The sequence below is a fragment of the Macrobrachium rosenbergii genome, chromosome 10 (genome assembly GCF_040412425.1).
Source record: "Macrobrachium rosenbergii isolate ZJJX-2024 chromosome 10, ASM4041242v1, whole genome shotgun sequence".
In the NCBI taxonomy this organism is placed as follows: domain Eukaryota; kingdom Metazoa; phylum Arthropoda; class Malacostraca; order Decapoda; family Palaemonidae; genus Macrobrachium; species Macrobrachium rosenbergii.
In genome coordinates this window covers 12,969,295-12,995,280 of record NC_089750.1, presented here as the reverse complement: position 1 = coordinate 12,995,280, position 25,986 = coordinate 12,969,295, and the positions used below count along the sequence as shown (strand labels likewise).

At 38.5% G+C, this 25,986-nt stretch overlaps 1 protein-coding gene across 2 annotated transcripts in view; it reads left to right on the top strand.

Annotated features, from left to right (window-relative positions):
- Nucleotides 1–25,986, top strand: part of LIMK1 (LIM domain kinase 1) — a 100,284-nt gene that overhangs the window by 68,861 nt on the left and 5,437 nt on the right. For both annotated transcript variants that reach the window (XM_067109879.1, XM_067109877.1), the window contains 6 exons: nucleotides 6,481–6,576; nucleotides 6,805–7,062; nucleotides 12,470–12,576; nucleotides 13,419–13,524; nucleotides 24,640–24,794; nucleotides 25,760–25,866. In XM_067109879.1, the coding sequence (XP_066965980.1) occupies nucleotides 6,481–6,576; nucleotides 6,805–7,062; nucleotides 12,470–12,576; nucleotides 13,419–13,524; nucleotides 24,640–24,794; nucleotides 25,760–25,866 (829 nt within the window). The remainder of the gene's footprint in view (nucleotides 1–6,480; nucleotides 6,577–6,804; nucleotides 7,063–12,469; nucleotides 12,577–13,418; nucleotides 13,525–24,639; nucleotides 24,795–25,759; nucleotides 25,867–25,986) is intronic.

Below are 25,986 nucleotides of genomic sequence, written 5' to 3'. Positions count from 1 at the left end.
TGAGACTATTACAATCCCTAGGAAGAGGATCATTAATAAAGCTGTGTTTGCAAAATGACTTGGTCTGCCATTGAAGATGATGGATATTTTACACTGAATTGATTGTAATGAGAGGGTCATTGATATTACTAAAGTATGAAATGAATGAGTCATTAGTTTGCACTGTAAGAAAACCAGAGATGAATTAATGTTAAGTGACTTACAATGATGTAAGCTGTGTATTTAGTATTTAACCATGCTCTTGTTAAAATAAAGATTTTATTCAAATTTGTGGCTGCTCAGGACAAGTCTAACAGGAACAGTAATTAGATATAACTTAATACATAAGGCAGAGAGTGTGCATGTGAAAGTGTTCAAAATAATAAAAAGTTTTAGTCCAATGCCTTTTAAAGCCAGTAAGGGTAGGTGCTTTAACTTATGCTGGCAAAAGCAGGTATGGCACACAGAGAGTGCTGACTGTTTGTCATTAGAAGCCTATCCAGTGGCTCAGAAAAATAATACAGGACAGGAATACAATGTACCCCAGGTTACTAGAATGAGATTCGCCTTACTTGGGAAAGTCTCCTTTCATCTATCATAATGGAGGAGCAGAAGCTGTTGGAGATGATGATCCCTGTAATGACCAAGGGCACTACTATTCTACTGCATATAGCCAGGTGCATTCAGCTGGCAAAGACTAGAGCAGCATGGAAGTTGATTGTGCTTGGAGAAGCTGAAAGCCCCCAATATTGTAAGACGCTGAAGGAATTTTGAAAGGCTTTCAAAACCTCAAGGATGGTACACATCATCGTGGAGGCTTGGTGCAGTTACCCCAGAAATGGCATTGCTTGGGTGGAGGAAGCTGCAGTGCCATACCTATCCCTTTTCCTTAACCCTGTTTCATCAACATCATTGTAGAGGTTGCAACCCTTATACCTGCTTAACCCCCAAGCAGAAGAGTGAGCTGATCTTTGTATGCCTTAAACCCAGGCATAGTTGTTGCTTCTTCATGGATGTAGGACCATTGAGGCATATGCTACCAATACAGTCCTGTTTTGTCGACATTAAAGATTTGCTCCGGCAAGTACCCTTCATCAATGACAATCTTATGTAAAGCATCCTTAAATTTAGCGGCTCCTTCGGCGTCAGCACTTGCTACAAAACTTGTGTTGTGATTATCATCATATTTTTTCTTTAGTTCATTGAAAAGCATGCGAGCCTTTGTTTGAATGAGTAAGAGGCTGAGTGGCATATGCTTCTGTATCTGGTCCTCCATCGACGTGACCAGTAACTGCTTCATTTCTTCCAAAGGCCCTATCCTCTTCTTTGATATAACTGTCGAATGAACTGAAGCAGATGCCTATATAGTGTCCATTATCCGTTTTTCGTCTTTAAGGGTGGTGGATACCGTCAACTGCAATAGATGCTTGTCACATGCGATTACCATGATGGACTTTCCAGCGGCATGCTGGTTGATAATTTTCATTTTCTGCTCCAAAGTGATAGACTGCCTCTTCTTTTTCGCTCTACCAGCAGGAGACACACTTGGGTGATTGGCAGACATACTGGTACAAGTTTTAGTTTTAGAGTTTACTTACAACGCACAAAAATCACAAACGAACACTGACCTATTTTAACTTCCTACATAGCGAGAGCAAGTGAGGTCAGCTCATTGAAATAATGTACCTATTCCAGCCTCTCGGGCCAATGTATTGTACATCGTACGCTGCCTGATTGTGCGCTGTTGCCTGCGCCAGTCGCCTGCGAAATTTAAAAATACATATTTTCAAAATATTGTCGTATCAATATTAATTGCTAACCCCATCTTATAAGCGAATCATCATAAGTCGAATTATTGTAACTCGAACACTACATGTATTCAAATATTGAATTGTGTAGCTTTTACTGGTGATTCATTTCAGTGTGATACCTCTCAAAGCATGGAGTAAAGTAATGCCGTTTTCATTATTCAATATGAAAACTTTTATTACAAACTTTGAACGCTTTCTCTTGGCCAAAAATTTCATCGGGAAAAACCTCACAACAAAAATTAAAAATAGACTTGGCATTCTGTAGAAAAAATTAATCTGTTATCTCCAAGAAATGTTTCGGAGCACCAATTTTTTATGAACTGAATCTTCAGTGGTCTGCCATTTGCAAATTTTATCAAGTTTTCTTAGTTTACTTAAACCAACACCAGATGCTTGACAAATCTGCCCTTTCCTCTTTCATTTTCTCTGATTCATGATCGTTTCTGATAAAACCTGAAGTAAAAAAAATCATCTAAAGTAGGTTTGTCTGTAACTACGACATAATGAACATCAACATGTTCACCACTGTCACTGTCAGAACTATATAATAGTTCAGGTCTCGTACTATCATTGTCATTTCCAAATAAAAGCACCTGTACTTCTTCATCATCGAGAGAAACCTCCTCTCTCTTTGGCATTTCGATGGTTACTGAAGGTCTGCCCTTTATCCAGAGATTATCCTGAAAGTTTGAAGTCGAGTGTTGTCATTTTTGCTAGAATATAGACAGAAGCTCCTAAAAGTGACATGGGAAATGCATTATCTCATACGAGCTGCCTGACTAGAACCAAAAGACTGATGACTGAGGAGATCAGTCCCACATCATGGACAAGACCTTTCAGTGACTTGAGGAGATAAGTCCTGAGCACCAAAAGGGTTAAGAATTCTGGGAAATTACGCTAGATGACTTGAACTGTGGCACTCATTAATGTACTGTATCATTGAGTATAGTAACTGCTATCAGCTCTGTCAGCTTTGAATATTCTGCACTGCAACAGAAAATGCATTACTGTACTGTAATAGTGAAGGCTTTCAATGGTAACTTTTTTAAGTAATTTTTTTCTAAACCTATTATTATACAGCTTAGTATTTTAAACAGAATTGAGTGTATTACAAAAATATAAATTTTTAATCTTAACAGATGCAGTTTAGAGGTTTCATTCTGCCTCTGCACCAAACATCCTAACCAAGGACAGTATTTTGTTGTTGCTTATGTCTTAACCAATTATGTACTGTACTATGCGGCTGCTTGCTGTTGTACCTGGTAAACATATTTAAAACAAGGGAAGTAATAACAATAAAAAGGAATTTAGGTGTATTATACTGATATCTATTAAACTGTTTTCCTTAGCATTAGTAACCTAACATTCCCCTTTATCCACTTTAGCGGTGAATGCAGCGTACCAAAAAAAATCTCAGTATCCCCATATCTTGTTAGTGAGGTCCTTTAGAGTCAGAGGACTGAGGATGTCCCTTTGCCACAGAATTTGCTGAATAAAAAAAGTTACTGACTTATAAGGTACCATTTTTTAAATTTCAACCATACACACACACACACACACACTCTCTCTCTCTCTCTCTCTCTCTCTCTCTCTCTCTCTCTCTCTCTCTCTCTCTCTCTCTCTCATCACTACTTGATAATAACATGTGATGCTGCATTTAATGTTCAACTAATTACAATTTACAACACAACCCTAAAATTATGCCACAGTAGAAATTATAATTGTTCCTTAGAGAAGACAAACTATTGCTCTTTATATAAAAGTAATCTCAGCACAACCTGGAAACTCTTGGAAACCTGGTAAAGGGTGATTGTTGAGTGGCAAGCTAGTGCTTGTCATGGCATTGCCCACTAAACTGTTGGTAACCTGTCACATTTTCTCTGGCTGTAGTTAAGTCAAGACATCTTCCTTTTTCTGTGCAGTCGTAGGTTTGACTGAATTGTGGAGCTTGACTTTGTAATGACCTTATTGTTTTTATTTGTTACGGTCGTTTTAGTATGCCTGGGCTACATTAATAATGATCTTATTTATTTTTGTTTCTCTAGCAGCAACCTACACCAGGAAAATTCACATTCACCATGTTATGAAGTATTTATACAATTTATTACCTTTGTCTTTATAGTAAAACATTTGGTTTGATATTAAAGAAAAAAGTGGTAGTATGTGAACTTGAGAAGCAGTCAAGATTCTGTCTCTCCTTCTTGCCCTCCCCTTCCTTCTTGGTCCATGGACCATTTAGAAATGGGGTTGGGGAGCCCATTGGAATAATTCTCCTCTTAGTTACCTTTCAGGAAGTGACACCAATTTTCATTCCCTTTATTTGGACCATTTACTTAGAGGAACTGTTTCCCAGTCATAGAGTTCATGTCCAACCTTATGTGAGACTTCCAAGGAAGATGTAAATCAGCTTCCTACTTGTTGGCCAGTCTCTGCAGAGGCTGCCCCTGTGTTTGTGGTCTCATTTCTTCAGTGCTACATTTGTTGGTGCAGCCCACTCTATATAGAGGCTTTCAAGAGTTTTGAAAAGGATGTTGATGTGGGGTTGAATACAATATATATACAGTATATGGGCTCCTCTATTCCTTCCATCTCATCCTCTTCCTTTTCAGGGATGCAAGTGTGCTTATAGCTTTTTCCTCTTCACCTTCCTTTGCTTGACCTCTTACCCTGGCTCTCACATGCCTGCCAAAAATGGGGAGGTATTCAGAGAATAGACATATCTCTACTCTTCTTATGACACTAGAATGTTGGTCATGGACCTACCCAATCCTTTCTATCCAGGTTGTTTGAGCACTGCAACAGCCATTGATTTTGTTAGTTACAGTTTCTGGTGGTTGCTGTAGAGTCTCTGTTCTAGCATGGGCTCCTTGGCTGTTATTTCTAGATCTGTAGCAAGGATTTGAACTAGAGATAGTGACAGTGAAGTCAGAGTAGGTAATTATTTCTGCCTTATCCCTTCCTCCTGTCACCTATCTCTTCCTCTCTGACCTCCCCTTCCTCTCCTTTTTTATGTGGACCATGATGAAGATGATGTTTAGGAGTCTCTCCTTTGAGGGATCCTCTGAGATCTTCTGAAGTATTCCTGCTGCAGAAGTAGTACTGGTTTTACTCTGCTTTGGGACTGAGCGCTGGGAGTAGTTGGTTTATTCACAGTTCTTTGTGTTTCCTTTGACAAGATTTTTTGTAGGAAGCTCTTTCAGTGGCAGTTTTCATTTAGTAATTCTGTTCCATTTCCTGGTGTCTGAATGTAAGGCTGTATACTTCTTTTCTTGTGATGGGGAGGTCATACATGTGACTGCAGGCCCGACTCCCATTGCCTTATCATATGTTAATCAGTTGCTGCTACTGTCCAGCATACCCTAAGCATTATGGAAACAAGTGGGTCCTCTCTTAAGGCCATACCTTTAGATTCTTTTGATTCTTTTTTTATTGTATTCTTTGTCTGTATAGGATGATTACTATTCTTAATGATAACCTCAGTTGCCCTCCTGATCCTGTGAACTGTTCTCTCTCATGCCCTGTATTTGAGTTTGCACTACTTGTGCTTTTACACTACTTTTTCAGTGTCCATGCTTGTCCATGTGCACCACCTGTGCCCATGCCATTTGCCAAGCTTGCTCATGCAATTTTTGCTTGTATCCCTACACAGCACTACTTGTTCATTGTCGATGCTCATGTGTGCACTACCTGTGCCTCTGCTTTGCAGACTCACAAAGTTTTTGTGTTCATACTCTGCACACACACGCTGTGTGTGCCCTACAGTATGTGGACTTGGATACCACAAATGCTTGTGCTAGCTGCGTCAAGTTAGGCACCAGTACATGCATTACTTGTGCTTGTATTTGGTGCATGTTGATGCACACTTGGTGCCCCAGTTTCACAGAGTGCTGGGACCAGGTTTCCAGCTTGGCTACAGCTGTGTGCATATAGGAACACTTCCGAACAGCTGTTCAAATCATTCTTTATGTAGGTTTGGACTCTGCTCTTGACACCAATAGATTCAAGCAATGGTGTTCTCAACCATGAGAGCTGTCCAGGGTTGACTGGTATGTCAGCTTTCTGTACTCTGAGGATGATGAGTCTCACATTGCTGGGATTGGTTGTTGTGTAAGGATCCCCTACCTTTAAAATCAATGCAAGCAAGTTGGATAACTTACCACTGATTCTTATGATGGTTCATGCTTTCACAGTGTACTATCACAGAACTGGTCTACGTACTGAGTACAGATCAGTTTGATTATCTGTCAGCATGTAAGCAGCATCTCTGGTAAATTTAGGACACACTTGTGTATTAAATGGTCCTGATCCAAGGGAAGGCCTTATCAAGCATGCACCAGTATGTGTTTGTGTTTTTGGATATTCATTGCCTTCAAATATTTGTTTTGTAGGAATCATGAGCTGAGGCCTTTTGTAGATATATTGTGAATAGACAGAGATCTGCACACATTCTTGTCTGTTGTTGCATTATCTGTGCACTTTATGCAAGACTAGGTATTTGCTGTTGTGGGGCACATCACTCACCCCAGCGTGTAATGTTTTATTTAATTTTTTTAGTGTGTATGGGCTCATACTTATATCAGTTGGAAGAGGTGTTGTAAAGCTTGAAACTTTTGGACTTTGGTAAAATACTTGTAGTAAGATGTATGCATTTCGTTACTGCAAATAGTAATGTAACTTGTATTTTTTTCAGGTGTATAAGATGACACATTCAGAGACTGGTGAAGTCATGGTGTTGAAAGAATTGTACAGAGTTGATGAACAGGCTCAAAAGAACTTCCTTAAAGAGGTATCATATTTCTTTGCTGCATTTGAAAATGTCATGGTATTGTATTATAAAATGAGTTCTTATAATTACAGAATTTTTAACCAAGGAGTAATCTTACTTTATAATGAACTCTTTAAAGTGTTCTTTTAGAAAGTTATTTATATTATCATTGGAAAAGGCATTCATACTGAATTTATTAAACTCATATTTATTCGTAAAATTGTTCAACTAATATTTTATATATTTCAGGTTGCAGTCCTAAGAAGTCTAAGTCATAAGAATGTGTTACGCTTTATAGGTGTATTATATAAGGACCGTAAGCTTCATCTCCTCACAGAATATATTGGTGGAGGTACTCTCAAAGAAATGATACATGATATGGAAAAGCCCTTGCCTTGGGATCAGCGAATTAGCTTCGCAAAAGACATTTCCTCAGGAATGGCGTACCTGCATAGTTGTGATATTATTCATAGGGATCTCAATTCACATAACTGCCTAGTCAGAGAGGTAAGTTTATCATCTTAATTATTGTAATATTTTGAAAGATTATTTTAAACAAATACTATTCTTTCATGGATACTGTTGAACTGTTTGTTATGATTATGTTGTGTGTAAAGTGTATTCCACATATGCACCTCAGGGTTCAGAGAGCTGAATTGTAAGTTAAAAGATTTGTTCAAACTACTGTGGGTGAAATATCATCATTGTAACAAGGGTTCACTCTTCACACAAAACTTGCTTGAAGCATTTTATAGCTCTGATATGTTTCAGCTTAGACTTGGGTTCTTCCCAGATATGAGTTTTATACATGAACTTACCTGTTGTTTACATATAGCTGTAATTCTCGATCTCGACAGAAAATTCAAAACTGGCGGTCCCGCTAATATATGGTCAGGTGATACGTGGCCAGGAAGATCATGGTTTCCAGAGCTACTGGAGAAAGTAGTGGATTGGCCAAGGAGGTTGCCATTCAGACCAGACCTTCTGTGCCAGTTGCACAGCAGAAAGTTCCACAGGAACCCGTCAGATCTAAATCTGACAGGGTTCAGACTTCATGAGCGACTCTACAGGAGGAGAGGCTTCTCTAGAAGAGTGGCGCAGGCAATGGCTAGATCAACCAGGCCCTCGTCTACAAAGGTCTATCAAGCGAAGTGGAAGCGCTTCAGGGAGTGGTGCTCCGAGTCTGGAGTGTCTTCCACTTCTACGACTCTAAGCCAGGTGGCGGATTTTCTTTTGTTTCTGCACAAGGAGAAGAAATTGGCTGTCAGCACGATTAAGGGGTATAGGAGTATGCTGGCGACAGTTTTCAGGAATAGAGGTATAGACCTTTCCTCGGACAAAGATATTGCAGAACTTCTTAAATCCTTTGCTACCACTAAAGGCAAATCTCTTCGTGTACCGCATTGGAATTTGGATGTGGTGCTAAAGTGGCTTACCTCCAAATCTTTTGAGCCTTTGAGTTCCTGCTCCGTTAGGAATCTAACTAAGAAAACTCTCTTTCTCTTGGCACTGGCCTCGGCAAAGAGAGTAAGTGAGATTCATGCTCTGGACAAAAGAGTTGGGTTTTGTGCAGATAAGGCTGTAGTTTCCTTCACCTTGGGTTTCCTAGCTAAGAACGAAAACCCTAGTAATCCATGGCCAAGGGAATTTCCCATTGCTAGCCTATCCTCCTTGGGTGGAAGAGAACGGAGAGACTTCTCTGTCCGGTCAGAGCATTGAAATTCTATCTGGACAGGACCAGAAGTGTAAGAGGAACTCATGATTTTTTATGGTGCTCAACTAAGAACCCCAAGAATCCTCTATCTAAAAATGGGATTGCTTTCCTTTTGAAAGAACTGATTCAGGAGGCACACAAGGAATTAAGGGATGTGGATTTCCCCTTAGTTAAAGTGAGGCCTCATGAAATTAGGGCTATTGCTACTTCTTTAGCCTTCAAGAAGAACATGGCTTTAAAGGACATTCTAAGTTCAACTTATTGGAGATGTTCGTCTCTTTTTGCCTCGCATTATCTGAGACAGATCCAAACCACATATGAAGACTGCAGTACGTTGGGCCCCTTTATTGCGTCTGACACGGTGATGGGCAAGGAAACCAGAGGCTCTAGATCCTCTCCTTAGTTTCCTTGGGTGCAGAAGTTTTCTTTTTGGTCGACTACTAGAGCCTAAGAGGTTAGATGGCCTAGTAGGTCTAATTTTAATAGGTTGGTGTGAGTTTTTTTTTTTTATGGTTGGGTGATATGATGGTGGATGCTTTGAGTACTGCACCCTGAGCAGGGGCATTATATGCTTTGGTTGATTGTGTCGAAGACGGCTGGGCCAACAGACCTTTCTCCATATAGCAACCTGCGACTGAGCTACTAGGCCCCGCAGTTGCACTAAGGATAGCAGGTTACAGAGGCAGTAACCGAGAAAACAGCTTCCTTAGCAGGTAAGGATCCAAAGTTAAGACGTTTTTTCTTAGCCTGATGATCTCAGGTTTTTTTCCATTTAACACTTACAGCTGTCCATGCCCACCGCCTCAATGTGGCAATCAGCTATATGTAAACAACAGGTAAGTTCATGTATAAAAATGACATTTTTATAATAAAATAAGATTTTATATCATACTTACCTGTTGTTTACATATAAAACATTCCACCCGCCTCCCTGCAAGGGACAAGGGGACATAGAAAAAATGATTAGTTGTTGATGGAAATGGATCCAGGTACCCGGTAGAGGGCGGGGTAGTCGTATCACCTGACCATATATTAGCGGGACCGCCAGTTTTGAATTTTCTGTCGAGATCGAGAATTACAGCTATATGTAAACAACAGGTAAGTATGATATAAAATCTTATTTTATTATAAAAATGTCATTTTTCATATAAATTTCATGCTCTCTTACTTTTCTAAAGCATTAATATCCAGTTGGGTAAAAAAAACCAAGTTGTGAATCGCTCATTAAAGCATCTGTCTCACTTGCTGTAAGCCCTTGCATCATGCAGTCACCATTTAGTGAATTTTATTGTCTACAGTATGGCCTAATGTAGATATTTCAATGCAGTGTACTTATGGTCCCCAGGTCCCAGTTAGTTTTCCAACTTCAACTTTACCTTGCTTCAATTTTCACCTGTGTACTAACATATTATTTGAGCAAGCTCTTTTTTAATACTATACTATGAGGATAATCTTCACCAGATATTACACACCTCCATCATTTATTCACCTATGTTTCCATGTATATTATTATACATTTACGAGTCTTATTACCGTCATCATATATTAAAGATTAGAGCTGAGAAAGCTCTGAAAAGTTCCCAGCAGAAAGGTTATGAGCTTGCTAAGTAATCTTTCTCTAAATGGAATATTTATATTTGAAAAAGAGAAAAGAAACATTGAAATATAATCTGAATAATGTATAAATAAAAACTGATAGAGAAAAGCATGCATATAAATATGTATACATAGCAGTAGTTGAAAAGTGTCAGAAAAATTCAGGCAGTGATGTGTACAGACTGCTGTAGTTGCAAGATTTAACACTAGAATGCAGCTAGATAAAAAAAAAAACTTCTGTGGTTTTCCTTACAGATAAGGGATGAAAAAGCAGGCTCTTGAACTGAACAGTGTGACACTATAGCACTCCAGTGGAATGTGATCACTGACACTAGGCAGAAGAAGTAACATAATAATTTTAAAGGCACATTTTTTTCCATTGTAACCTTCATTGCTACTTGGTTTTCCACGTAACTCGGAATTAAGGCTTTATAAAAGGCAAGAGCAGTTTTGTATATATGATAAAAGTCTTAACATTTTAAATTTGTACAAAAAATTATTGATGTATGCAGTGTTTTACCTGAATTTTCCCAGTCATTTGCAGAACATTTTAAGAATAAAAGTTAACATTAGTAACATTCATTATCTGTTTACTAAATATAAATGATAGTGTAATTAATTTTCATTTTAGGTCACCATTCATTCTCTGTAAAAACATTCAGTTAGTTATTCTGCGTGCTTCTGGGGTATTTCTTCCATAGAAGACAGTTTTAATGTTTGTTTCTCATAACACTTGAATGCAATATTTGAGCCTAAATTCACTCATGGACTTTTTTGTGGTTTGTATGTAAGTGAAATTTGATTGAAGTTATAGAGAAATAATAGTTGTCTATCTCTTATCTGTTTCTTACATTGTCATTTTATGTGGCAGCAAAGTCTAGCGAAATGGTTTTAAGTGACTATTTTAACAGCAGTAAAGGTATAGGATGATTAAACGGTGTAAATGAATGTCCTTTGTCATTGCCAATCGTAGTAAAATTCAGGCTCATTTAAACCTTACACTTTGAGCAGTACCAAGGTAGTTATTTGATTATTAATGAATATTCTCATAGAATTCCTCAGACTTAAACAATATTAAAATGCTGGATTCTGTTCTTTTTTTTTTATCAAGTACAGGCAATCCCCGGTTTACGACGGGGGTTCCGTTCTTACGCTGCTTCGTAAACCGAAAAATCATCGAAAATCATCAAAAAAACCTAAGAAAACCTTACTTTTAATGCTCTGGGTGTATTGAAAACAATGTAAACTGCATTTTTATTGAGTTTTTCATCAAAACAACCTCCAAATTATTCTGCCGTTTTGGAGCCATATTTCTTCCGTTGGATCGGCGTGCGATGCGTTGTAACCCTGTAAACCGGGAAATAATTTCTGATGAATATATCTGAAAAACGTTGTACCCTCATAATGTCGTAAGCCAGACCCGTCGTAACCTGGGGACTGCCTGTATACAGATGATTCTATTTTTTTTTTATCAAGTATACAAATCAACTTTTTCAGTAACATAGTTGGGTCTTTTTTATATTCTTTCAAGATTCAATGGCTACTAAAGCTGGACTTGCACATTAAGAAATAGTTTAGATAATTATATAAATTGAGAGCAATTTTTATCGAATATTGTAAATGCATGCAGTTCTTCGTAGCCTTTTAGTTAGTTAAAGTTTGTAAGTTTGGGAATGCAACATTTTTTGGATGGTCCAAGATTTTGAACGTAGCATAATAAATTTTTTTTAATACCAACCAGCCTGACATTGTTGTGAGCATTTGCTCTTTTTGTAAGCAATCCAGTTTTAAGATGGATAAAGCCTACGTGTTCCAACTTCTGGAACATGTTCTAATAAAACTTGATTATTGTTTCCTTAGTAAATACATGTAGTCCTCTAGTTATGATGGGGATACGCTACAATGACCCCATCATTACTTGAAAATATCGTAACTCTGAGGCAGCCTAATCTACACTATATAATCTATACATTTACTGTACTGCACTGTTAATTCTTTTTAATTTTTAATTGGTCTGTAATTTTCAATACCAGCTATTTCTTTTTTATTTTGAATTGGTCTGGATTTTTAGTGCAGATTGGGGATTTCACAGCCAGTGCACCAATGAACAAGACTTATGATAACACAAACAGAGAAATTACATAATGCAAACAAGAATCGTATGTGTACTGTACAGTACTCTTCTTCATCACGCCACCAGGAAGAGACTCACTTGGGCATTTGGAAGACATGCTGATCTTACACAAATTTGCATTGTAAACAGTTTAAAATGGACAAAAATCACACGCTAACACTGAACTTTAAACTGTAGACGGTGAGCGCGAGTGAGGGATCTGTCAGGGCGAGAGATACAGACATCCCAGCCTCTTGGGGCAATGTATCCTATATTGTACGCTGCTGCCTGTGCCCATCGCACGAGGTTTAAAATATTTTATATGTTGTATCAGGATTACCATCATAACTTCGAAATATCGTAACTCTTATTGCCACCGTAACTTCGAAATATCACACCTTGAAACATCGTAACTCACAGACTACCTGTAGTTGTACTTCTAAAGCAGGAAATTTTTCAGATTACGTTAACTATTTTCTTCTCATTTACAGGATAAGACTGTGGTTGTTGCTGATTTTGGATTAGCAAGAATAATGCCACAAAATAATTGGACAGCGGAAAGAAAAAAATTTGGTAAACGACATGCGAGGAAAAAAAGGTGATTTAGTATCTTATGCCCCATATTTTTTATGCTAGTGTATATAATTACAGTAAAGTGAGCGTAAACGTCATGCTTAGTTCCTTTACTTGGATAGTTTATAGCCCTAAACAGGTCAATAATTTCTTTCCATCAGGACTCAGCTGTAGAGGGTTGGGTAGCTAAAAATTTACTTTGCCAAAGACTGTAAAGTGGAATTATTAGTAGTGCAAACTTGTAATTGCACTGACCCTGTTTATATGTAAAACTTATATATCTTTGTGTAAAATGCTTGTTATTTGCTTTTACTAGGTGTTATTATGCTTGGAGACCATCTTTTAAAAAAAGAATTGAAAATTCAGCTTGAGACATAATTGACAGTATTAACATTTTTATCTTATCTTTTGTTACAAAGGCTTTATCTTGTCTATTTTGCCATCAACATGTAAATTTACATTGATGTTATGAAAAAGTTTCTTCCTCTTCATAAATAATAATTGTATTTCTGGTACAAGTAAGTTGCCAGAAAAATTATTGATTGAGTCAGAACATCTTTTCTCCATTTTTATTGTTGTTATGAAGACAACCCTCATGTTGGTGAGTTTTCATTGTATCTGAACTGCAATGTATATTGTATATACTTAATACATTATGGTAGTAATTAGAATTAACTACACACACATCTATGGTGCTGCTCATACATTTTTAATACAGAATTTTTGTTTTAATTTATAGGAGTGTGAAGAGGTTGATGTATTTTTCATAAAGCAAAATTTCATTGATGCATATGTATGTTTGAAACTATTTTTCATTGGAGTGATGAATAAAAAACCTTACTGGTTTATGCTCTTATCATTCAACAGGTATACTGTTGTGGGTAACCCATATTGGATGGCACCAGAAATGATGAAAGGAAACAAGTATGATGAGAAAGTGGACATATTCAGCTTTGGTATTATTTTATGTGAGGTGAGAATTGGACGATGTCATTGTAAGTTTTTACTATATTTTGTTTTCTATTGTTTTTTTATGCACCTTTTTGTTTAGAGATTTCCTAACATTCGTTATGGGTGTGGAGATTTTATATTGAAGCGAAGAGTTTTATATGCATCATGTTAAGGCTGTTCTAAAAATATAGAGATCAAAACTAGGACAGTATATTTATGGAAATCTCACAGTAAATCAAGAACAAAGATTAGTGATATCCCGTGGTTTTCAGTGTTGCTTTAATAGTTAAACAGTTAAGTTGACAATCAAGAGATCCTGTATAAACATCGTGTAGAGCTGACAAGTCAACTGATCCTAACTAATCAGAAGGAGCCAACTGGAAGGTTACTGCAGCATGAGGCACCCAGACTCAATAGAGATATTATTGGTCCTCCATTATACCTCCCGCCAGAGGTGTTCATTAGTTGACTTTGGTAGGAAGTGGCTGCAGGACGTTCCAACTGTGCCTTCAGATATATTTTAAGGAAATTTACAGAGAATCTGGCATATGATTCATGAAAGGATGTAGGTGGTATAGGGTACCATTTCCATCAATTTTTTTTTATATTTGAAATAGCTCTCCAGACCTCCCAGCCAGGTTTAGTGGGGCTTGCCATTCTGGAACAGTAGTGCCAGCATAAAGATCAATTAATAACATTATAGTTCATGTGTCCAGTGAAACATTTAACCCTTAAACGCCTATTGGACGTATCATACGTCGACTAAAATTGTCTGTTGGGTGCCGAGTGGATGTACCGTACGTCGACTACAAAAAATTTCAACCTTCGGTCAACTTTGACTCGACCGAAATGGTAAAAAAACGCAATTGAAAGCTAAAACTCTTACATTTTAGTAATATTCAATCATTTACCTTCATTTTGCAACAAATTGGAAGTCTCTAGCACAATATTTAGATTTATGGTGAATTTTTGAAAAAAACTTTTTTCTTACGCACGGGCGGTAACTCAGCCGAAAATTTCATAAATTCTTTCGTCATTTTGTCGTAATTTTTGCACTGTTCTGTATTAGCCGTTACATAAAGTTTTATATATGAAAATGTGCGCAATTTCATGTACAGTACAGCAAAATACAACCCATGTTTGTAGCTTTTATCAGTTTGGAAATATTTTCATATAAACCACGATAACTGCCAAAATTTCAACTTTCGGTCAACTTTGACTCGACAGAAATGGTAAAAAACGCAATTTTAAGCTAAAACTCTTACGATCTAGTAATATTCAATCATTTACCTTCATTTTGCAACCAATTGGAAGTCTCTAGCACAATATTTCGATTTATGGTGAATTTTTGAAAAAACTTTTTCCTTACGTCCGCGCGCCAGAAATTCTTTAAATCACGTTGTCGTAATGTTTGCACTGTTTTATATTAGTCGTTACATAAAGTTTTATATATGGAAATGTGCGCAATTTCATGTAGAATACAACAGAAAATAACTCATTGTTGTAGCTTTTATCAGTTTTGAAATATTTTCATATAAATCACGATAACTGCCAAAATTTCAAGCTTCGTCAACTTTAACTCGACCGAAATGGTAAAAACGCAATTATAAGCTAAAACTCTTACATTCTAGTAATATTCAATCATGTACCTTCATTTTGCAACAAACTGGAAGTCTCTAGCACAATATTTCGATTTATGGTGAATTTCTGAAAAAAATTTTTTTCCTTACGCTCTGTGCTGTAACTTGGCTGAACATCTCAGAAAATCTTTCGTCATGTTGTTGTAATGTTTGCATCGTTTTACATTAGTCGTTACATAAACTTTTATATGTGAAAATGTGCGCAATTTCATGTAGAATACAACAGAAAATAGCTCATGGTTGTAGCTTTTATCAGTTTTGAAATATTTTCACATAAATCACGATAACTGCCAAAATTTCAACCTTCGGTCAACTTAACTCGACCGAAATGGTAAAAAAACGCAATTGTAAGCTAAAACTCTTACATTCTAGTAATATTCAATCGTTTAACTTCATTTTGCAATAAATTGGAAGTCTGTAGCACAATATTTCGATTTATGGTGAATTTTAAAAAAAAACATTTTCCTTACGTCTGCGTGGTAACTCGGCCGAACATCTCAGAAATTCTTTCGTCTCGTTGTCGTAATATTTGCACCACTTTATATTAGTCGTTACATAAAGTTTTATATATGAAAATGTGCGCAATTTCATGTACAATACAACAAAAAATAACTCATGGTTGTAGCTTTTATCAGTTTTGAAATATTTCCATATAAATCACAATAAATAGAAAAAATTCGACTTTCGGTCAACTTTAACTCGACCGAAATGGTCGAAAACTGCAATTTTAAGCTAAAACACTTACAGTCTAGTAATATTCAATCAATTAGCTTCATTTTTCAACAAACGGGAAGTCTCTAGCACAATATTTCGATTTATGGTGAAATTTTTGAAAAAACATTTTTTACGTCCGCCGTTACTTAATTCATGCATCATTTTGTGATAATATTTTCTCTGTGTTGCTTTGATCGTTTTAAAATTTGTTATATACCAAAATCATTGCAATTTAGTGTACAATACAACTAAAAAAATTAACTCATTAGCTTTAACCGTTTTGCTTACAGCGATTTGTATACAATTATATACGAGGTTTTTTTTTTCGCTGTCATATATTCCAATATTTATATATGATAATGATATTTTTTTCATTTCTGATGGTTGCATACTAAACTTCAGGCAATGACAAAAAAATGAGCTAAAAATGAACTCTTAATCTTAAAAACTAAGCGTGCTGTGATTTTTGAAAAAACTTTTTCTGCTTCGCGCTAACTCACCGAACGCCGCCGCATACGGGAGACGTTTTTGTAAATAGGGCTTCACGTTAAAGGGTTAATAGACTTTCAGAGACTTACATGAAGGATTAGTTCTTAAATGAGAGTTGAAAGGTGACGCAAGGCAGAAAGCATTAGCCAAATGTGGTAAGGCCTTTCCAAAGAACATTTATTAATTGCAGTGTGTCAAGGAAGGCAAACTGTAAGCAATTCACTCCTGCTATGTGGGCATTTGGATATGTATAAAATATTTATTGGTCTGACAGTTGTGACCAATTTGATGACTACAAGAAGACTACAAGCATGGTATTTTTTATAAGGAAAAATGTTCTAATCATGCAGTAGATTTAGTTGTTTTAATTTTTCACCTGAATTCATCATTCCACAAAGCTTGCCTTGTATTAAACATAATTTGAAGAAGCCAAAATAGATTGTACTTAAAATAAAACGTAATGTATAGATACACCAGACTTCTCCTGTTCTATTTTGGAGAATTCCTCTTTGGGTTTAAAGTTTTTTGTTTATTGCTCATTTTGATGTCATATTGTACATATTAACATATTTTTTTATTTGAAACAGATTACCATTGTCATCCCTTATCTGTAATTATAAAAACCATAAAACTCTAACCAAAATTTTTTGTGGAGGGAAGTATCCATTTGCAAGTCAGAATATACAGCTATATTTAAAATGACGTTCATACATGGAACAAACCTGGGGTCTTAACATCAGGATAAATCTTCTAGTGCCAGCTGGAACTGGTAAAAAATTCAATAGAATTGTATATGCAAGGAACTGGTGGCATCTGTCTTCTGTCACGAGTTAGGTGGAACAACCACCGACCCAAGCTGGGACTCGTGACGTATCAGTATTCTTCTTTCCACCTTTGGGTGAGGCCATCTTGTTCTTTCCTCCCTAAAGCCAGTTCTTTGTATGCCCGTGCTTTCTTTCTGTGTTTCAGTTTGAAGGTTTTGTGTACTTGTGGGGAAGAGTCGTGTTTATCATGGATACCCAAAACCTTGCTGCTAGCTCCATCGCCTCAGAGGTTGCACCCTGGTGTTGGAGGATTCCCTTGTTCTCGCTTCCTGGCCTCCATGAATATGGATCTCCATTCAATGTGCAGCAGGTACAGAGCAAATATATGTAGTATCACTAATCCTTGTTTAGAATGTTGTTCTTGGTCAGTGGATCAGTGGAAGAGGTTCTCTGAGAAGGCTCAGCATAAGAGGAAGACGAAGACGAAGACGCTAGCCTTGTTGGCTGGTTCTGTGTCTCCTTCATCTTTTCAGCCTCCTCTTGAGACTGCCCCTTCTTTTGAGAGGCCAGTTCCAGTTGCTGTGCCTTCTGTATTAGATTTTTCCGATGCCCCTTCCTGTTCTTCCAACGATTCGTTGAAGAATGTATCAGGAGGGGTTGCAGGAGAATTTTTGTGTAATTATGCCTCTTCTTTTCCTTTGGAGAGGGGAGGGGCGCTGGGCATCGCCATCTTCGTCCCTCTTTCCAGCCTCTTTTAAGCAGAGGGTGGCGAGTGTTTGGGCATCATTAGGCCTATCAGGAGTACCAACCTTGGATGGCCTGTTGTCTCGCTGCTTGGCTTCCTGATACCCAGTACCATCTACCGTGGCTGTTCCTGCCTCCCCCAGGCCTCCACTATATGGGTCTAGCGCTGCGACATCTGGCGGGACACATATGGTACCAACTGCGCATCATTATGGGTCACCCCCTTGTTCTGCCGTCAGTGGTACCAACAGCCTCCTCATGTGATTTGTCCGCTGTTGTGACGTCACAGCCAGTTCCCTCTGTGACATCATTTTCGGCTTCGTCAACCTTAGCAACTTCACAGCCTGCTGCTACTATGACATCGTCTACTGCTTCGTCATCTGCAGGTTTCCTGGTCAAAGCAGTGTTGGAGAGACTGGGTTCGGTGATTGAGGAGAAATTTATTCGTGCTTGTAAGAAAAAGAGACGTGAATCTTATGCGTCTTCTTTTTCTTCTTCTTCGTCATCGGCAACATCGCAATCGTCTGTGTCCCCTGTATGTGCTCTGGTCAAGCATTGGAGAATTAGGGACTTCGTGTCTGATCCTAGTGCCAAGAAAAGAAGGATCATTTCTTCTTCTTTCCAGCTAGGATGGTCTCATCCCAGTCAAGAAGTGTGTTCTGTAATCGGCAGTGGCTCCAAAGCCGTCAACTTTACATGACCTTGGTTCTCCCATGTTCGTTCATCCTCAGAAGGCTACTGATGTAGGGGATGTCCTCTGCCTTGGCCATGGGTACCATGGCTGGCATTCATCTTCCCTGGGCCATGGGTGTGATACTACCAGGCCGGGGGAGGATTTTCGTCCATTGTGCAACAAAGGTTCTTCGGGCTCCAAAGCCGATCTTCAGGATCTTCCTGTTCTCTCCACTTTGGGTGGTCAGATTCCACAGGCAGGAAGATTTGGAAAGCCAGGAGTTTCTTTCCTCTTATGCAGAGGTTATAGATCTGATTCGTCAGTTCAATAATCTTTCTAAGAGGAGTAACTTCTTCCACGATTGCTCCTACAGGTATCGAAGCCCCTTTTAGGCCCTAAGAAGGATGTTAGGACTTCTTTTGAGTTGACATGCTCCATTCATGTGGATTTGATCCTTTGTTGTGTGAATTCATTGCTCTTGGGTCGGGATAACTCGTTATGATCGAACAGATCTTTCAAAGTTTTCCCAGCCCCTCTACTCTGCCATAGGAGATGATATACAACACCATTTGTTCCACCACTGAGTAGGCAGATCAATTCGGACGTCATACGTTTATGGCTGGGCCTAGCTTTGGATCAGGTTAGGACAGTGTCCCTCCCTAATGTGTCAAGAAGCGGCTACATTGGAGTTGATGGGGCTTCAATCTTCCAGACAGCATCTTGGTTGGATTTATGGTCGACAGCGGTAGCCAAAATTACCTCGCCTGCTGCTGCAAGGAGTTCGTGGATGAGACAGCTGTTATCAGATTGCTCCAGTCTGGTTCTAAGGCCATCGCATACTTAGCGAATCTGAGTGCTAATGAAGGGCCAATATTCTGTTGATGAGAAGAGACACAGCCCTAGCCAAGGTAGCTCGGTCAGTGGATGTGGACTCCTTGTTGTCACTTAGGAATGGCTATATTTTGGAGTCCCAATTGCTGCTGCCGAAAGATATGCTGGAGGCGGCCATTGATAGACGTTGGTCTGATACGAATGATAGGCAAGTACAGGAGGCAGAAAGTAAATCTGGTGCTACTTGACATAGTTTTGTGAGACAGACGCAGCAATCTGCACCGAAGAAGGTAGTGAGACCTGCTCCTGCACCAAGATCTCAATCAGCCTCTTCAGCAAAGAATTCTACGCAACAATGGCCCTTTCAGAGCCGTGCTGCAAGGGGAGGCGAGATCAGAGGTACAAGACAATAGAGTGGGTGCCTCTCCCGACTCATTGCCACCGGTTGGAGGAGATAGGGGGCAGAGCCATGGGTAGTAGGTGTCCTTCGGGTAGGTTATCTACTCCCATCTGACTTCACTCCTCCTCTTTCAGATTTCCTTCTCCTGCACCTCTCTTATGATCCAGGATTGCAAAAACACCTAGTACTGCTAGAGGAAGTGAAGACGGTGATGGTGAAGGCAGCAGTAGAGCAAGTAGAGCGTCCTTTGCCAGGGTTCTACAACCGAATCTTCCTCGTCCAAAGGCCAACGGAGAGGCGGGGGGGGACAGTCGTATATCTGTTAGCATTAAACCTGCTTGTCAGGAAGACGAAGTTCAAATGGAGACTCTGCAAACAGTCCCAGCAGCAGTCAGGGACAATGACTTTATGCTGATGATAGATGCGTACTTCCAAATTCCAAATCCCATTCCATCCTTCCTCCCAGAAGTTTCAGTCTTGGGGGAAAGGTGTTTCAATTGAAGGTGCTTTGCTTCGCTCTGACAGTGTCTCTGCAGGTGTTCACAAGAGTGTTCACTTTGGTGTCGACGTGGGCTCATTCCCAAGGGATCAGACTTCTGAGGTACCTCAAGGACTGGCTGGTCTTAGCGGGTTCCAGGGAAAAGCTGATTCAGGACAGGGATCGACTGCTTCAGTTTTGCCACAGCTTAGGCATTGTGGTAAATTTGGAAAAGTTGAATATAATCCCCGGTCAGAGGAATCTTTACCTGGGAATGGTGATAGACTCAGCAGCGTCAAGAGTTTTCCTGTTGGAGCAGAGGACCAACAAGTTCAGGACAGTAACTCTTGCCTTTCTGTCAGAACAAACACAACCAGTGAAACAGTGGCAAGTTGTTCTGGGCCTGTTGACTTCTCTGGGGAAACTGGTTCCTCACGGCCATCTTCATCTAAGGTCGTTACAATGGAGACTGAAGGAATTTTGGTCTCCAGCGAGAGATTCCCCTCACATGCAAGTCCCGTTGTAATCAGAAGTGAGAAGCGACCTGCTGTGGTGGTTGGACAACAGCACTCTGACAGTGGGGATACCTCTCCATTCACCACCTCCAGAACTTCTACTGTTCTCAGACGCTTGTTCCAAAGGTTGGGGGCCTCATCTAGAGGACCTCTTGACCTCTGGAGAGTGGAGTCAGCAGTTTCAGGAGAGGGTGGTGGGCACTCCGTTGTCTTGATGTCAGACAACACAACAGTAGTATCTTATGTGGTGTCTCACCAACTGCAGCTAATAACAGTTCAATTGTGTCAGTGGGTCATAGACAACTCAGTGTATCTTATGGCTAGGTACTTTTCAGGCAAAAGGAATGTAGTGGCCGACAAACTGAGTCAGCAGAGACAGATTCTGGGAGCAGAGTGGTCCCTGCTTCAGGAGATTGCAGGCAGGCTGTTTCATGTGTGGCAGAGGCCAATGATAGATCTCTTTGCAACAAGATTCAACAGGATGCTAGAGGCCTATTGTTCAGTAGTCCCAGACACATTTGCAGTGGCAGAGGACGGCTTTCAACGTCCATGGGACAACCTGGACGTGTACGCCTTCCCTCTGTTTTGCATAATTTGTCATGTCCTAAACAGAGTGATGAGGTCACAGAATCCGAAGATGACTCTGATAGCTCCTTTATGGCCTCAAGCAGAATGGTTTCTGGATCTGCTTTCTCTGCTGTCAGAGGTTCTGAGAGAGAGATCTCCCTGGCATAATCTCCTGTGTCAACCTCTTCATGGGTGGAGACTGTCAGATATCTCCTGCAAGTAGAGGCTTTTCTCGAAGAACAGCATCTCGGATGTCAGGTTATCTCAGAAAGTCCTCGACGTCTGTGTACCAGGGAAAGTGGTTTGTCTACTGTGATTGGTATCGTAGATGGGGTTCCTCTCCACTCAGAACCTCTATTCAACAGATAGCTGATTTCCTAGTCTTTCTCAGAATAGAAAAACTTCTTTCTGTGTCTGCTGTAAAGGGCTACAGAGCTGCTTTGGCTTTAGATATCTTAGGAGATATCTATGCTGATTAAGAGCTTTGAGCAGTCCTGTTCACTTAGAAAGGTCAAGTCTCCTAGTTTGGATTTGTCTCTTGCATTGACTTGCCTTACTTGAGCCCCCTATGAACCGTTGCAGCAGGCCTTGTATAGACAAATGACCCTGAAAGCAGTCTTTATTAGCATTTGTCATCAAAAAGGGTAGGAGAGTAGTGCATGGTCTGTCTTATGATGTCAAACATACCATGGGTTGGAGGTCAATAGTTTTCGAATTTGTCCCAGAATTTGTTGCTAAGACTCAAAAGTCCCTCAATTCATGATGACAGATTCCTCTCCTTTTCTATACCCTCTTTGGGAGACTGTTGGCAATGACTCTGATGAAGTGTTGCTGTGTCCTGTCAGAACGCTGCGTGCTTATCTAAATATACTCAACATTTCAGACTGGGATGTCAAAGACTTTTTGTTAGCACGGGCTGAGTCAAGAAAAAAGTGTCCAAGAATACAATCTTTTTCTGGCTATGAGAAATGATCATGATCAGCAGTTGCTTCAGCCAATAGCGTACATGCAAGAGCGCATGATGTTTGAGGGCTGAGTTCTTCTTTGGCATTCAAGAAGAATTTATCTGTTCATAGATTTTTCAATGCTGGTTCATGGCGTCGCCAAACCACTTTCACTTCCCTCTACCTGAAGGATGTTGCCCATAGGTCCTTGGACACTTTTTTTTCTTGGGTTCGGTGGTGGCTGCTCAGCAAGTTGTGTAGCTCATCCAGTGCCCCTGGCACAACAGTTTGTATCTAGCCTAAGATGACAGTATGAAAGTGAATTGAGTTAGATGACTGGTCTCTTTTCTTTTCTCCTTTCTGTCTTCTTGTTTACCTAAGGGCGGTATGAAGTTTTTCCATCATGAGCTGGAATGGGCATGATACAGGTGAGTGCAGTGGCCATGCTGTTAGAGTAATCATTAATATATGAAGTTACCTTTCAGTAGCAGCATTCCTTTTTTTAGCAAGTGGAGAGAGGGATGATGATAAACCTATATAGGTAGCTACGTTGGTTTGTTATTTGAACAGATAGCTCTTCATCTTCTGCTTATGCAACAAACTTTGGCATTGTATTGAAACCCAGAAGTCTGAACCTACATTATGCACATATCTAAGGTTCAGAGGTGTAGGTCTTCTCTCTTAGATTTCTTGTATACAAGAAGAACGACTGGGTGTGGCAAACCTCCCGTCGGTTAATGATACTCAACTCCCACCAAGAGTAAGTCTAAGTCTATCCTAGTGTTAAGACCCCAGGTTTGTTCCGTGTATGAACAAATCACAAATTTTAAAAATAATTTGTATTTTTCATAACTAACAAACCTACAGTCGTAACATTTAAGGCCCACCTCTAACCACCCCTCTGACACTTTAACCTGGGTTAGAAGACTACTGATACGTCACAAGTCCCAGCTTGGGTTGGTGGTTGTTCCACCTAACTCTTGGGAGAGGACAGATGCCACCAGTTCCCTGCATATACAGTTCTGTTGAATTTTTTACTGGTACCAGCTGGAGCTAGAAGATTTATCGTAATGTTAAGACTGCAGATTTGTTAGTTATGAAAAATACAAATTTTAAACATTTTTAATATTTTAATAAAATTATTTTTTCTTACAGTATCTAATTATGTTATATTGTATGTATCATTGTCATATTATCATATTATAGAAGATAAACAATACAATCTTGTACCAGTTGTGTTTGGTAATGTTCACATTCTCAAATTATCAGCCGATTGAGTACTGTCAGCATTCTCATTGCCATTACGTAGTTGCTTGAAGAAACATAATTGGGAGTTATATTTTTTCTTGTAAATTAACAAAGTTCGGTTTAAAAATGCATATTACCTTATTTATAAAAGCAATAATAAATTTTAAAAGAATTTAAGGTGTGATTTCACCAGTTTCAGATGTAGCTTTAGCCCATTCTAAAACATTTTTGTATCCTGCACGTTATTTGTTTTATTCAGCCACAGCTATAACCTGCAGCTTAAATTTAGAAGCTTTATTTCTTAAGACCCCCATTGTGTGAAGGGTGAATACAATTGTATTTTATATTTACATATAGAAACTACTATTGAGAATTGACAAACTTTATCGAGTTGTCAACTTTAAAGTGACTCTTATTGAATGTGCGATAGTTACACCAAATGACGTTGGCAAACAGCTGTTTCTAAATTCGGTTGTTTATATCAGTATATGCTATTGTTTATACAAGCTTGGTAAGCCTAGTTGAATGTATGACAATTTGCATTTAGCCTACTGAACTTGAGCTTCTAGGCCTTTTATTTAGTCAAAAAGCTAAGTTAGATATACAGTAATATGCATTAGCAGTGGAACCTACTGAAACTGACGCAGCCATAGGAAGCCTAGTCTGCTTTAATTTATTGACATTCCGTAACTGCAGCTCTCATGATAAATGATATTTATGATGAAAATCATGTTTTGGCGACAAAATTTTGAGGGTCACATTCACGAGATGAGATGATACGTGAGTATGCAGGTTAATTATGGTTCTTTTGATGCTGTATGTTTTTGAACTGTGCAAGATGTGTTTGTTGGAAATAAAATGTACGAGTGTGTTGGTGGAGCAAGCTTCGGGTCTGAAATCTGAAAGAGTCTGATAACCAAAAAACAACTGGCCCTATAGGTTTTGGATAAAGGATTGTGAACCTGTAGAGGGTATTGTGATTAATCTGTCTGTATACTTTTTTGATTAATTTTAAATTTTCGTCTGCAAAGATTTAAGGGCAAATCAAGATAGGACTTCTAATGTGCAACTTCCACTCCATTTGAAGAGGTTTATAATCGATTTTATCTGACTCAAGTTTCCTATCACAGATTATTGGAAGAGTTGAGGCTGATCCTGACTACATGCCACGATCCATGGATTTTGGTCTGAATGAAACAGTATTTCAGGCGAAGTATTGTGAAGATTGTCCAGAACCATTTTATAAAATAGCATTTCTTTGCTGTGGTATCAATCCAGATACAAGGTAAATACATCCTATCATTGTTTTTTCAGTATTTGGTATCTTATTTTTCATTTGTGTGTTTTTCCCAAACTGGTGAACCTTTTACATCACTTTTGAATTTATTAGAGATTTTTAATTAATTGTGCTTATTTTCAGTGTGTATTCACTAGTTTGATTTATATGATTTATATAGAAATAATATATAAAACAAATTCATGTATTTTATCAATACTAAGCAAAGCACTTTGTGCCAAATTGGAAATTACTTTATACCTGTTTCAGTGCTAACTATCTCTCACTGGATAACCTAATGTACTGGTAGAGTTCTATATGTAAAATTTTTGGTAAAAATTAGTTTTATCCTATAGTTATTGTGTATCATAAAATTATGTCTGCAGTTGACAAACACTTTGTTCTTACATTAAAGCAAGTTTTTATGGAACCAGTTACCACCTTACTCTTTTGTAGAGAGATAGTCCAGTCCAGACCATGAATTAGTGGAGTAATGGGTTCTTTAAAAAAATTAATTTTGTTTTTTAACTATATATTTGCAGAATGTTAACTCATAGTGGATTGTTTGACAATTATTTCTAGCTACCTCTTTGGAAGAGGCAATGGTGATAAAACCAATTTCAAATTTGTAAAGACTGACTTGAGTTTGGATTTTGTTACGAAGTAAGAAAATGTTTGAAATTTATTTTAAATTTTACTTGAACTCCAGTTTCATGTTGCTAGGGAAGTTTAGTAGTACAGCAGTCTTATTCAGAACTTGGCTTGGATAAGATTAAAAAATATAATGTTTTTTATTCTTATACGGCATATGATATTGTGCATATTTTACTATTATCCTTGGTCATTTTATCAGTATGATAATAAGCACCTGTGTGCAATGGAGCTGCTTTGCAGTCAGGTATCTGAATAATTTGAATATTGCATTTGAAATTTTAAAGATATTATTTTAAAGTGGTGATTCAATTTTTTTGCAGACCAGCATTTGAAATTCTTGAAGTGTGGCTTGAAAGTTTGGCTCTTCATTTTACTGTCGGCGTTCCTCTTCCATCGAACTTACTTGTTGACATTTACAACTTTAATGGTAATGTATTTATCAGTATTTAACTAGGTATTATTTTTAGTGGTGTACATACCTTTATAACCTTTTATATACTGTTTGCTGAAGAATGAGAGATTGATGCTAATTTCTCTAAAGGTATTT